Source organism: Acanthaster planci, linkage group LG03 (genome assembly GCF_054643075.1).
Source record: "Acanthaster planci isolate LZ-2023a linkage group LG03, COTS_SCS, whole genome shotgun sequence".
Classification (NCBI taxonomy): Eukaryota; Metazoa; Echinodermata; class Asteroidea; order Valvatida; family Acanthasteridae; genus Acanthaster; species Acanthaster planci.
The window spans coordinates 13011030-13023922 of record NC_141779.1 but is presented as its reverse complement, the minus strand read 5'-3'; the positions used below and the strand labels follow the sequence as shown (position 1 = coordinate 13023922).

General features: G+C 43.4%; 2 protein-coding genes and 1 pseudogene across 7 annotated transcripts in view; 2 read left to right on the top strand and 1 right to left on the bottom strand.

Annotated features, from left to right (window-relative positions):
• LOC110991032 (sialidase-3-like) overlaps positions 1 to 9804 on the top strand; it is a 25885-nt gene extending 16081 nt beyond the window's left edge. Inside the window, exons 11-13 of one of the 2 annotated variants that reach the window (XM_022256124.2) lie at positions 500 to 691; positions 5871 to 6126; positions 9709 to 9804. In XM_022256124.2, coding sequence (XP_022111816.1) covers positions 500 to 691; positions 5871 to 6126; positions 9709 to 9737 — 477 coding nt within the window. In that variant the 3' untranslated portion in view covers positions 9738 to 9804. Of the gene's footprint in view, positions 1 to 499; positions 692 to 5870; positions 8080 to 9708 lie in introns of those variants that run through there. The other variant, XM_022256122.2, reaches the window with a different exon arrangement.
• On the bottom strand, positions 8262 to 12893 carry LOC147799671 (uncharacterized; annotated as a pseudogene).
• The window catches only part of LOC110991034 (troponin C-like), a 72699-nt gene continuing 69516 nt past the window's right edge, over positions 9711 to 12893 (top strand). For 2 of the 5 annotated variants that reach the window (XM_087134556.1, XM_087134560.1), the window contains exon 1: positions 9720 to 9804. The gene's annotated coding sequence lies outside the window, so the exon portion shown is untranslated. Of the gene's footprint in view, positions 9805 to 12893 lie in introns of all 5 variants that reach the window. The other 3 variants (XM_087134562.1, XM_087134557.1, XM_087134561.1) reach the window with 3 other exon arrangements.

Below are 12893 nucleotides of genomic sequence, written 5' to 3'. Positions count from 1 at the left end.
TGCTGCATTGTCAAGGTGCGCATCAGGCCTCCACGAGGGTGTTCCTTTTCCTCACCTACCACATAGATGGATGGCATGAAATCTGGTGCCCAATGGATGCGAAGCTATAGGAATTAGCAAATTGACCTGCCTTGGAAAAGGCTCTGAAGTGCCCTCTGTACTTCACACCTCAATCCTATAGACAGATCTGATGACGCCATTCAGAGGAGCCATTTACACTCACACAGCTGTCTCAACCTGAACATGTGCGCACCCTTTGGCAATTGACTACTGCAATTGGTCAAGCAGGGATGTCACACATGTGCACCGCCTGCGTGCGAACAGTATGGCCCCGCAGTAATAGCTCCTAATTTTGGTCTTTGGATATTTCTATACAATGTTCAGCAAAGCTCTACCGGTAGGTGAACCAACCAGTCAAAGTCAGGCATTGTCGACTTGAACTATTAAACCTGTATCACACTTCTAATCTGTCTTTTTCCTTTCCCCTCTCCACGGCTAGCTTGCAGAATTTGATGATGGTACCCTGTACATGAATCTTCGAACTCTGGACAGTGTACAGCCGAGGGCCTATTGCCGTAGTTATGACGGCGGCCAGACTTTGACTAGGATTAAACTTCACCCGACTCTAGTGGAGCCAGGGTACAGGAGGAAGAACAAGGCATGGAAGCCGGCATTGCCCGGTGGCTGTCATGTGAGTCCCTGTTGTATTACAAACATGTTGTTGGCAATTGAAAATCTTTATTCCTGTGTGCATGTCGGCATTGCAACTGTGCACACAGATTTGTGGTTTTCACTGTGACCCGGGTTTAAGTCCTGCTAGGGTTGAAAATACATGTATATATATATACATGTAAATCGGGTATGTATTTTCAGTCCTTGCAGATTCCATTGTGTTTTCTCTTGAATAATGTTTACCTTCTTTGTCGTTCGTCTTGTTTCATGAATTAAATGTTTCTTCATGTCTATGTGGATTCCATTAATTGTTCAGGCTTTCAATTGGAATAATTGAATAATATTGAGTCTTCTTTCAACCTACCCCAAACAGTCGCTAAATATGCAAATTCCTTTGCATCTGATTCAATTCGCTAAAACTTTTGATCAACCATAGTGCGCCCTCAAGTCTCATGATGCATAGCGGAATGGCCGTCATTTTCGTCCTTCTTTTCCTCAGCTTGATTCTAAACGAACATGTTTTTTTGACATCTTCGAGTTTATCGAGTTTTCCGTTTCGCTACACACCTTTGTTACATTCTGACCAAACTGTAACGTACCATATTGTGATTAATGTACATTCTATATTTCTGAGGTTTCATATGTATATTGTCTTGTTTTGGTGGTATATTTCATCTTTTCGTGTGTGTGCATTTTATAGATCGTTAACTCTACGCGATTACTACCAAGCGATACATAGGGTCAACGGGGCAACCCTGGGCTTGTTGGGGTTTGCAAGGAAGTGCGAGCGTTTCGAATTTTGCGACCCCAAATTCCCCTTTAGGGCGTCCATACCCGCCCAGGGTCTCGACTTATTTCCTGTTTGCCTGGGAGGACTTTTCTGACTTCCTCTCTGTGCCGGAGATTCCAATGGAGGCTAAATATAAACTTTCCTCTGACGCTTACAAGCCTACAGGAAAGTCTCCATTTAAAGACAAGGACAAGTGTTTCGTCGAGTCTACTCTTTGCTGAATTTGACAAAGCGACATGGCCTCTCTAAGTATTTGGCCCGAGCGTGTGACGAAGATTCACCAGTTACTCCAGACCTGGCAGCTGTCGCACTTCGAGCGCTCGATGACAACGTTAACTCACGCAGATCCAACACTTTAGACGCTATGAACATTAGGGTGTCAAGTCAAGACTTCAGGAACTTCCTCTTTATGGCAAAGACCTTTCCACAGGGAAGTTCATGGAAATGATGTGAACGTATTGACACAACACGTAAACGTAGCTTCCGTGACCTTCCACCAGTGGCTCCACCTTGCCAATCCCATCCCGATGATCGCCGGGCTTGACCCTTCAGACCCTCACGTCAGGGCATGGTTCCTTTTTCCCTTTTGTCAACCCAGTTACCAGACGAATCGCAGCCGTCCATCCTCCTCTTAACTTACCAAGCCACCCCAGAGGAGCTTCAAAGGAAGAAGTACCGTGCCACGCTACCAGACCTCCTGGTGGTAGGCGTCGCTGACTATTCAGCGACGCTGACTATATATATTTGCCTCCCCACCGATCTCAGACCCGTCAGCAGGCGACTTCAACTCTTTGCAGGGTCTTGGGAGAAAGTGACATTGGACAGCTGGGTGCTTGCGACCATTTGTTATGGATACACCCTCGAATTCACTAGCACCCCTCCATCTGTACATATCTTCCGCCTTACTTCAGTTCCTACCGACAAAAACAAATGACAGGCACTGGAGTCTGAGATAGACTCTCTCCTTTGGAAACGTGCTATGCCCCCCGGTTCCCAAATCTCAAGCAAACAAGGTTTCATCTCAACGTTTTTCCTCACTCCAAAAAAAGAACTCAACAGCTGGCGACCTATTATCAACCTCAAACCTCTGAACCGCTTTATCCACCCAAAGAAATTCCGTATGGAGACCCCTCGGACGGTCACCCAATCTCTACAGGTTTCATGCTGGGCCTCTTCCATAGACTTGAAAGATGCCTACCTCCACATTCCGATTCACCCAAAAAGCTACGAATACCTACGCTTTCTATACAATGGGAACTTCCTTGAATTCACGGCTCGCCCCTTCGGCCTCTCTTCACCGAGAGTGTTCTCGAGGGTTGCAATGGTCATTGCGCTTACCTTCGAAAACGGGACTTCATGCTGTTCATGCTGGACGACTGGATGATCGTCGGCAGATCAACAAAGCAGAGGTTTCTACCGGCCTGACTTGCGACATCACATATCGGCTTGGCTTCGTCATCAACCACAAGAAGTCAAATCTTGCTCCAACACAATACCCGACGTGTCTAGGGGCATCTATCAACCTTCAACGAGGCATAATCTCACCGACGACTGAACGCATTGACAATCTTCTCGACTGCGTGAAAGTCTTCTCTACCGAGCAGTCTGCTCCGGCCCGTGCCTGACTCCGTCCCCTGGGCTTGATGGCCAGTATGGTAGATCTCATTCCCCTCTGCAGGCTGTACATGCGCCCACTTCAGCTTCATCTCATTGCGCTCTACAGGCCAAAATGGGACTCAATCAATCTCCAGGTCCCCATATGAGACTTCACCCCCCCCCCATCTTCAGTTACGGTTAGCTCGGAGTTCCCTTACCCAAGGTGAAGCTGGAAATAACTATAACATCGGACACTTCTCAACTGGGCTGGGGAACCTCCCTACCACCGCTTCAAGCATTGGCAACATGGGACCTCCAGCTCCAAGGGAGTCACATCAGTATACTGGAACTTCAGGCCCTATTCAATGCACGGAAAGCTTTCCGCTCAAGCATCATAGGCAAACGAGTTCTCATCCGCTCGGACAACTCCACAGTGGTGTCATACATCAATCTCCAGGGAGGCACACATTCTTCCTGCCTATGCCTCCTGTCGAGACAGACATTCCTTTGGGCCCAGGATTATGGCATCGACCTATAGGCGACTCACATTCCTGGTGTCAACAACTCCATAACAGATGTTCTCTCTCGGGGAAAGGTATATCCTACGGAGTGGACTTTGCACACCAGTGTAGTCGAACAGATCTTCCCCAAAGTAGGAAAACCGAACATACAGTGTAGATTTTTTCGCCTCGGCGGAGAATGCCTAACTGCCAGTGCTCTGCACCAGATTTTACCACCCGCAAGCCTGGGCAACGAACGCTCTTCAAATAAATTGGGAAGGGATGTTGGCCTACGCTTTCCCTCCAATATCCCTAATACCAGCAGTTCTCTCCAAGATCGAAAAGGAACGCTGCCATGTCCTTTTCATCGCCCTCTTCTGGCCACGCCAGCCATGGTTCCCACGTCTGACCAGACTTCTCGTCTGGGTACCGGTGATCCTTCCTGATGGACCGGATCTGCGACATCAGCTGAAGTCAGGCATGCTTCACCCTCATCCGACATCACTACACCTGACCCGTTGGCTATTGTCAAACAGTCCTTCAGATTAGCCGGGCTTTCTGATGAAGCTGCCAAAATGGCCTCGAAGAGTCGACGCCAGTCTTTGACTCCAGATTCCGACATTTTACTACATGGTGTTCAGAGTGAGGTTTTTCTCCAAATGAAGTTTCTGTGACCTCTATAGCTGACTTCTTCATGCACCTGTTCAAATCAGATCTCCAGGTTTCAACTATCCGTAACTGCTGGTCAGCTATTGCGGGTATACACGATGGCTTCCTAGATTGTACGACTGGGTTCGACAATACTGCTCTTAAACATCTACTTTAGGGGATGTTTCTTGAGCGTCCCCTGACTAAGAGACTAATTCCTTCATGGGATTTGTCAGGTGTCCTCCAACTGCTTGCTGGTCCTCCCTTTGAGCCTCTCAGAGATGCATCGTTGTTCAGCTTATCGGTGAAACTGGCCTTCCTGCTGGATTGTGTTTGTCTCATCCCAACGCTTGGGTTTCTCACCAAGAACCAGTCAGTTTCCTTCCATCCTCCAGACATTTTTGTACCAGACATTACCAAACACACTAGGACTCCTGATGACAAGCCTTGGTGTCCAGTGGGGACTCTCAAATTGTACTTAGCCAAACCAAAAAACTCACAGGTGCAACTTTGCAGCTTTTCATCACCACAATAAAACCTCACCGAGCTGCGACCAGAGACAGTATAGCCAGATTGGCAGTTTCAGCCATCAAGTTTGCCAACCCAGACTGGCTGAACTCTGTGGACAATAAAACACTACGCTTCATCATGGCTCATGATATCCGAGAAGTTTCCACATCATGGGCCTACTTCAGGGCCGTACCAAATGGAGGAAATATGCAAGGCAGCATGCTGGAAGACCCCATCTACTTTCACCACATGCTACCTTACCGATGTTCTACAAAAGGACTCCGTGCATGGCAGAGCGGTCCTTACATCGGCCACATCTCATTATGTAGTGCGTCCTCGCTGCACCCCCCCCTCCAAGGGCTTTGTGCTACTCTGCATATTTAGTGAATGTTTGGGGTAAGCTGAAAGCAGAAGACTCCTCCCACAGAAATGTGGGTGAGGTCTGCTATTGAATACCTAACCCAAACAGTTGGCCCCCTCCCATCCTTCCCCACTCGGACGGTTTTAATACCGGAAAAGAAGGATGCAAATGGCGGCCATTCCACTATACATCGTGGGACTAAAGGGTGCACTACGGTTGATCAGAAGTTTTAGCGAATTGAATCAGACGCAAAGGAATTTGCACATTTAGCGGCTGTTTGGGGTAGGTGTTCATGAGCAGACCTCACCCACTTTTCTGTGGGGGAGGGAATTATTCAGTTGCACCAATTCCCACCAAAGCAGAAAAAGATTAAATTTACCAAACAAAAATCACAAGAACAATTAAGGTAAAATTTGGCCTTATTGTGGGGAACCATATGCAAGGTTACTCACATCTTGAAATATGCTTTAAAAATGTAGTTTAATTTTGTTATGTTTTTTATTTCACTGATTTTAAGCTGGAGTAGTCAATTTGAAAAGTTTGTACATGTATTCAAATTGTCAAAAATTAATCCGTTTTCTGACTAATGAAATGGAGTATAAGAAAATAGGTTCATTTTTACACTTGCAGAGTCCAATTGTGAGTCTTTGCATGTGGTAACCACTTCCAAAGACCCTGATCGGGTATACAGGAGTGCTAAGTCAAGTCTGGATTTTAAAAGGCTAATGTAGTCAAGTGTAGCCTATATACACCTATTGTTGAGAAAAATGAAGTTTGTTTCTTTCTTCTTAAGGCAAGCACCATCTCTGTCAATATCAGCACACCCACTCCAGTTCCGACACCACAGAAAACATGGCTGGTTTTCTCCAATCCAGCCGACCCACTCGAACGTGTCAACCAGGGTATTCGCCTGTCTGTCGACGGGGGTACCTCTTGGAGCAATCCCTGGATAATCTTCCCCTACAAGTCTGCCTACTCTGACCTGGTGTACTTTGACAAGACAACTGCAGCTGGTAAACGTGAGCACTACTTTGCCGTTGTATTTGAAGGTGGGAGCTCTACATTCTCAGATCACCTCAAATTCCTCATGTTTAACTTAGAGGCCCTCATTCACAACATTTTGAAGCATGGAACACCCAGGAGCTAGTTTTCAGTTTGTCAGAAATAAGTTTGTGTAACACTGAATTTTCTGAATGAATACCACAGGTATGAACGTCAAACATTTGTGGTGAACACAGAAATGACCTCCCTTGATGAAGAATTACCAGTAGCCTGGTGATTATAGGAAAAAATAAGTTTTTCAGCTAGGTAATAATTTTCCATGGAAGAAAATTTTATCCTCGCTTCGAACACCTTCAAAAGGGCATTCAAGGCAGACATTAAAATGGTTTTGATCATAAGTCGGCCATCGTGAATTGGGAGTGAAGAAACATTTTTATATTGGGAACCTGAGAATAGAAATGAAGGCAATGAAATAAAAGGTCATTACAAATTTGTGTCATTTATGTTGATGAATAATTAAGAAGTGTGATCAATTATTTCTAAATGTTTTGAAGCACAATTTAAAAATGAAAGCGGGCAGGGAAACCTAAATAGTCTAACACAACCCAACTTGACAGTTCACATTGAATCTGATTTTAGGAAAACAACAAAAATGGTTTCCGGTGGTCTATTAAAATTTGATTGGCTGTTATTTTCAGTGGATAGTTTTGCGTAAAGCTTCCTTTGTACCTTTAAAAGTAATTCAGATGCCCATTGCCATGTTGAAAAATGACTTCTTCGCTTCATTACAAAACGGGGAAGTTTAGGGTCTGGTTTCGGGTTGGATCCTGCATATCACAGAAATTCAAGCTGCTCACAGTCATTGATATCTTGGACCCTTTGAGTATATGAACTCAGCAATGCACCAACCACAGAAACAGTCCGTTAGAGGGAAATTAAGGCCTCACAAGGTCGGAGATGAAAATTTGGGGTCGTTAGTCAGACTTTCAACCATTGGAAAACAATTGACCATTCATGCATCCAGACTCATTAAAAAAAGCTTAATAGTTGTACAGGCAAAATTTGCTCGTACAGTGTAGATACGTGCTCACCCCCCTTTTTTACTGAACTATTTTGTGCACATGTAACTTTTTCAGAAAATGTGTGCTCAATTTTGTGAAGAATATTAACATTTGTTGTAAAGAATATCTCAGGAAAGCCTCAAACATCTTCCCAATATTCCTCCTCTAGACATGCAAGGAGATGCACGCCAGAGCTACCTCAAGGTTCTTTAAACTACCCGTCTGAAATTGTTTTAATTTGTTATTTTGTTTTATTTATTGAACATTATCTTAAGTGGTGGGGGTTGAACCATTTCGTGTTCTGGTTTTCACTGAGCTGTCTGGTTTTAGTTTTTAACCAGTCTGAAAATCACTGCAAGAAAAGGTGCCCCAACAATAATTTGTCATTTATGGCATAAAAACGTTCCTTTTAAAGCCAAGTCGATTGTCTATTTCGTACATAGCTCTTACAGCAGTGGGTCCTGAAGGCCTGACAAAATTTCTGTATTCTCGTGAAGTTCTTTATTTTCGAAAGCAGAGGCAGAGCCCAGAAATCCGATATTGGAATTTCTTTTTGAAATTCGTTAACCGGATTTGAAGTTGTCATATCTTGTTACATAATTATAATAATAAGAAGAAGATGCCCGTGTCTATATATGACAGATGTGAATACTTCGTACATTCTTTCAGGTTTTGTGATAATGTGCGTTGTTTTGCAGTACTGAAGGAAGGTTTTTTTAAGATGGAAGCGGAAACTTACGTTTCAGTTGATTTTGTTTTGTTTTTCAAGTATACCTAACAAAAACGTTTTTCTTATTTACTTTGTAAATAAGAAAATTGTGGAAATTGTAGTATACGCATTGTTTGTTAATTTTGAATTTTGAAGAGTTTAAAACTGCTGACGAGGCTACGATGTAAATGAATATGAATAAATATTATATTCGTGGTATCGGTACGTTATGATCGGCGTCTGTTTGTTTGTATGCTTTTTGTTTTGTTTGTTTTGTTTTATTTTGCAAGCTTTATGATACTTCCAGTTTACAGTTGCTCATTGTTGGAGATTGTACTGCTGTGTTCACCGTTAGAATGGGTTGCAGGAAAAAGTAGCTTCAGAAAATAAGACAGTCAACAACATTTAGTCATGTATTTTCGCACTGTTACGTAAATTTAATCGCTTATATGTTCGCAAGCCTCTTGTTTGTAAATTTTATGCTGTAAAAACCAAGCTTTAGTTTACTTAAGCATTCTCATAGGTTATAACTGCAGTACTGATCACATAATTACGGTTACGCAGTTGTGTCTTCTCATGCCTTCAGAATAGGACACTACCATTGTTCCTACAATATAAAGCGCTTTAATACATTGTATACTAAGCACCAAGCGAACAAGAGACTGGCAACCGGGAAACACCCTTCGTTCCCTTTGTCTTCTACCCTCTACAGTAAAGAAGAACATGCACGCGTATTTAATTCGGTCATGTCTATCATGACAACCGGTATCATGTTAGAAAACATGTCATTGCTGAAGGAAATGAAGGCCGAACCAACATCCGGTTTCCACTCCGCGGTACGTGTTTCTCTTTAGTATTGCCATGATTGTATTTTTCTTTTTTCCCAATCCTTACATTTTGCAAAACATGCCAAAAAGGTGCATTGGGTAAAGTCTGAGCACATTTGCAATAATTACTTCCATCATAAGCGAAATGTATTTTATGTATCATATCTTGCGACCAATAGACATTTTTTCAATCCTAAAAACCATGGATAAACCTCTTAAAATGTAAAGTGTAACACATGTATATCCAGAAGGATGAGTAGACTAATTCGTTTTCAGCCGTCTGTCTATAAGTGCGAACCGTATCTTTTCACTGAAATATGCATTTGTTTTTGTATTTTTTTGTGAAATTCCGTCCGTGATCTGTAAATCTCTGATTCCTAGTTTTATCAAAACAATTTTTACATCGGATTCTCCTTACTTTACATGACATCTCCCTTATAATCGTGGTGATGCATACACGTATTTTAGATTCTGATATTAGTAGAATTTTAAACAATGAAATGATTAACAATAAAAGTCCTCCCCTGTAGCTGACAAACGGCCTTCGTGGTAATTCACGTGCTTTTACAATATTGTGCAGTATTTAAGATAATGTTGTATTCCAATACACTAGATACATGCATTTTCTAAAACTAGCTGTTATCACATCAGTGTTCACTCACTTGTTGCTTTGCGTAACACTTTACAAAATGCATCAGAAATGTCACGTCCACCTCACTGTGAATAATTCTTTGAGACTTGAGCTTAATTGCTTAAATTCTGGATTTTTGCAGACTTGGCAGGCTTATGGTTTGAAAATAAGCCCCTCAAAATGCCATCTTGTACGTATCCGGTTGAAGATTGGTGAAAACCTTTACTGAGCAGTTTTCTTTTGACCGTGACGCAGGACCATAACTTCACGAATATACTTTTAAAGTGTGTTTTTCATATATCATATTTTTTCTCTGAAAACTCGAGCATTGTTAATACAAAACATAGCAAACAACTCTGTAGAATTTTTAAATAAATGCAAAGCGACCTTTTTTCCCCCAGGGATGCATCATCAACGAAAAACGACGTGATGTGTTTTTCAAGTGGATTGCAGTGAACTACGACGCCGAAGATTCTAGTATTGACCATCAATTTCAAGTAAGTTCTCCGTATTTTTTAGTGTGCCGAGGCTTGCTTTGGATTATCAGAAAGAGAGTTCGAAATCCAATGGCTTATTGGGATCTCCAAATTTATGCCGTGGGTACGCAGTCCCCCAAGAAAAAGGCGTAAAATCGTGCAATCTTGTGTGTTTTAAGTGCTCAAAAGGACAATTCCAAGACTACTTTCAAGTGGTGGTTTATCCGTGAAATAATGGATGACTTCAGAGGATTTGAAAGTCAATCATGAAAATAATGTCATTAAAATAATAAGATACCGTGATGCCTAAATGTTCCTATTTTCTACACAAAGCAAACAACGTACTGTTCCCGCAATCTACATGTATTTCCATTCAAATTTATCAACTGTTAACATCGAATTCGTTTTAGAAATTCACGAATTTCATATCCGACGTTTAATTCCGTCATTGAAAGCCCATTTGTCCTCTTTACTGATTTTACATACTTATTCATAAACATTAGTTCAGTTTCATAGTTTGTAATGTTTGCCGAACGCACGACAGATGAAACTTTTCTCTCGTTTTACAGTCATTGGTATATTACTCAAATTCACGTTAAAAAGTTGGGCAACGAGGACGTATGCTCAAGTTTCGGCTTCGGTGAAAGAGGACGAGATGGCGCCACGTTCTCGTATACATCACCCTGTGGTTCCCGTGTCACCATTGGAATGGTTGTCATCGTTGTTTAGGTTGGTTACATTTTCATATTCCGTCTTTTTCCGCTGATGCACCGACCTTGGTGTGGAGTAGTGCGGTGGAGATGTCGAGCGACGCCCGAGAACCGGGAGCGTGGCGGCCGATGTTGGCGCCGGGGTGTTAACGTACACGTTGTCAGGATCGATGGATGGTGGAGGCGCTGGCTTGTGGGGCGGTGGGTGGGTTCCATCGTCCTCCTCGTTAGTCACATGCCAAGAGTTGGTCGTTGCCCCATTCTCTGCCCTCTCGTTCAGGGTGGTCTCAGCGTTCTCTTCGCGGTGTGGCTCGCCAGGCTCGTTCTGCTCCTCATTCAGCACGATGTGCCTTCGGGACTGGCTGCGCTTCTTGGACTGCGAACGTCTGGAGCGGTAAGTCTTTCGGAGGCACCAGGCGAAGCACACCACCGTTAGCACGACCACAGGGATTCCGCCAGCTGCCGCACATGCGATGAAAATCCACAAATTGATCATTGACCTGTCCTTATTAGGCACGTATGGCTCCTGTATAAGGTCAATTGTCAAACTAGCGTTTACTCTCAGCCCTGAGGGTACATAAGCCTCACATGTTATCACACTGCCGTTATCAGATGTCATCAACTTTTCTATCTTAGCAATTTTACCGTCTTCTTCCCTCATGAGCTTACCTCCATGACTTTCATTCTTCACGCTGTCTACAAACCAATGATAACCGGCGATCGCTGGTATGCCCTCCGCCTTGCATATGAAGGAGGCTTCCTTCCCTGTGACAAAAGCACCTCCGAAGTTCTCAACGGTTGCAGTGGGAGGTACTACAAAAGGCATCAATGTGCATCTTGATACCTCCAATGATGTGCGGTTCTGTCCCACGCAGAGGAACTCGACGCCGTTATCCAGCCCCGCGATTCGCCAGATTGCCGCCCCATCGGTTGAAGATATCGGCGTCGTGTCTTCGCCTGAACTACTTATTCGATACCAGTTAAGGTTACTGTTGTCGACATCAGGGCCCGTCCAGTTGCAGCTGAAGGTGCCAAAAGTGCCCTCTTGTATGGGTCCACTGTCGTGAGTCGAGGTGAAGGAACACATGAGCTCATTTGTCGCGGAACACCAGAGGGGTAAACAAGCTGCAAACGCAACTAACCTTGCGAGATACATGCTGGTTAATAGGCACAAAAGTCGAAGTTATTCTCCAAACAGGGTCAAATTGCTGATCTGGCAACTCGGAGACGCTGAAGATGTTCAATATAGATTCTGTAGGAGTAACAGTCTGAGACGGTTCTCTTCTCTAAAGCCACAAATGACTTCAGTTATTAAGATTTTTGTCCTGCGTTGCTTAGCGAAGTCATGCATCAAACTCGGACCGCGTAATGATTTTCAATGGGTACGCCAACATGAGAAATTAAGGCAGAGTTTTTGGGCTGCTGGCATTGATATCAAATACCTTCCTTATAACGTTGATGGTCCAAAATGACACTTGGAGCACTCTGTAGTGTAGACCTGGATCGTATTGCATTCGGCTCTGCTGTCTTTGAAATCACTCATCGTTTTAAAAGCAAGGATAAACTCTAAGCCCGCGGAGTGCGCCTGTTGTGTCTCCCACGATGATACACATTCCCTGCAGTTTTACATTTCTTGTCCGCGTTGCAGTAATGTTCGTGAAATTTCTACTTCAAAAACGCGAACCGGTTGGACTTTTGAGAAACGACTGAGATTGTACCACACAAGCTTATCAATATCGTGGTCAAATTCCCTGTACATCTTCACGCATGTTACACATGCTCCACAGTCAGCTCATATATAAAGTAAAGAAATTACTTCATTCTACACAGTCAGTACGAAGTAACGTATCAAACTCCCACAGACGGAACCGGCAACTTCCTGCCCTATCTGACAGGGCCATCTCATAGCTTTGACACAGCGATTGTGTTGAGGAAGCGTGGTTAAACGGTCCAGACTCAAGAGCCAGGATAGCTTTTCATATAGTGTTGCCTGGTTTGTTAGTTGCAAAACGCGCAACCACAGGGCGGACCGGGGTTGATCTTCCTTCCCTTTGGGAGAATAATTGTCCCATGCACTCTGGTATCTTATACCTTTAATCTTTTGTGCTTCATTTGGTCACAGTTAATTCATCACATTTTCCCCAGGATTTAATGCTAAAGTTCCCTATAAAATCGATGAGTAATGAAAGCTGACGCCTGCAATATAGCACCGATTTTTGGGCAGCAGAATTGGAAAGGCTGTGTACAAACATCTTAATAACTTATATAATAATTATGAATTGTGCATCGAGTCATCGTTGAAAACAAAGAAAAGTTTCGTTTAGTCGAAAGTCATTTTTTAAAACTCAGTACCGTGTTTTCAGTCACTGCACAACTTGTTAATTTCTTCCGAAATCCTAA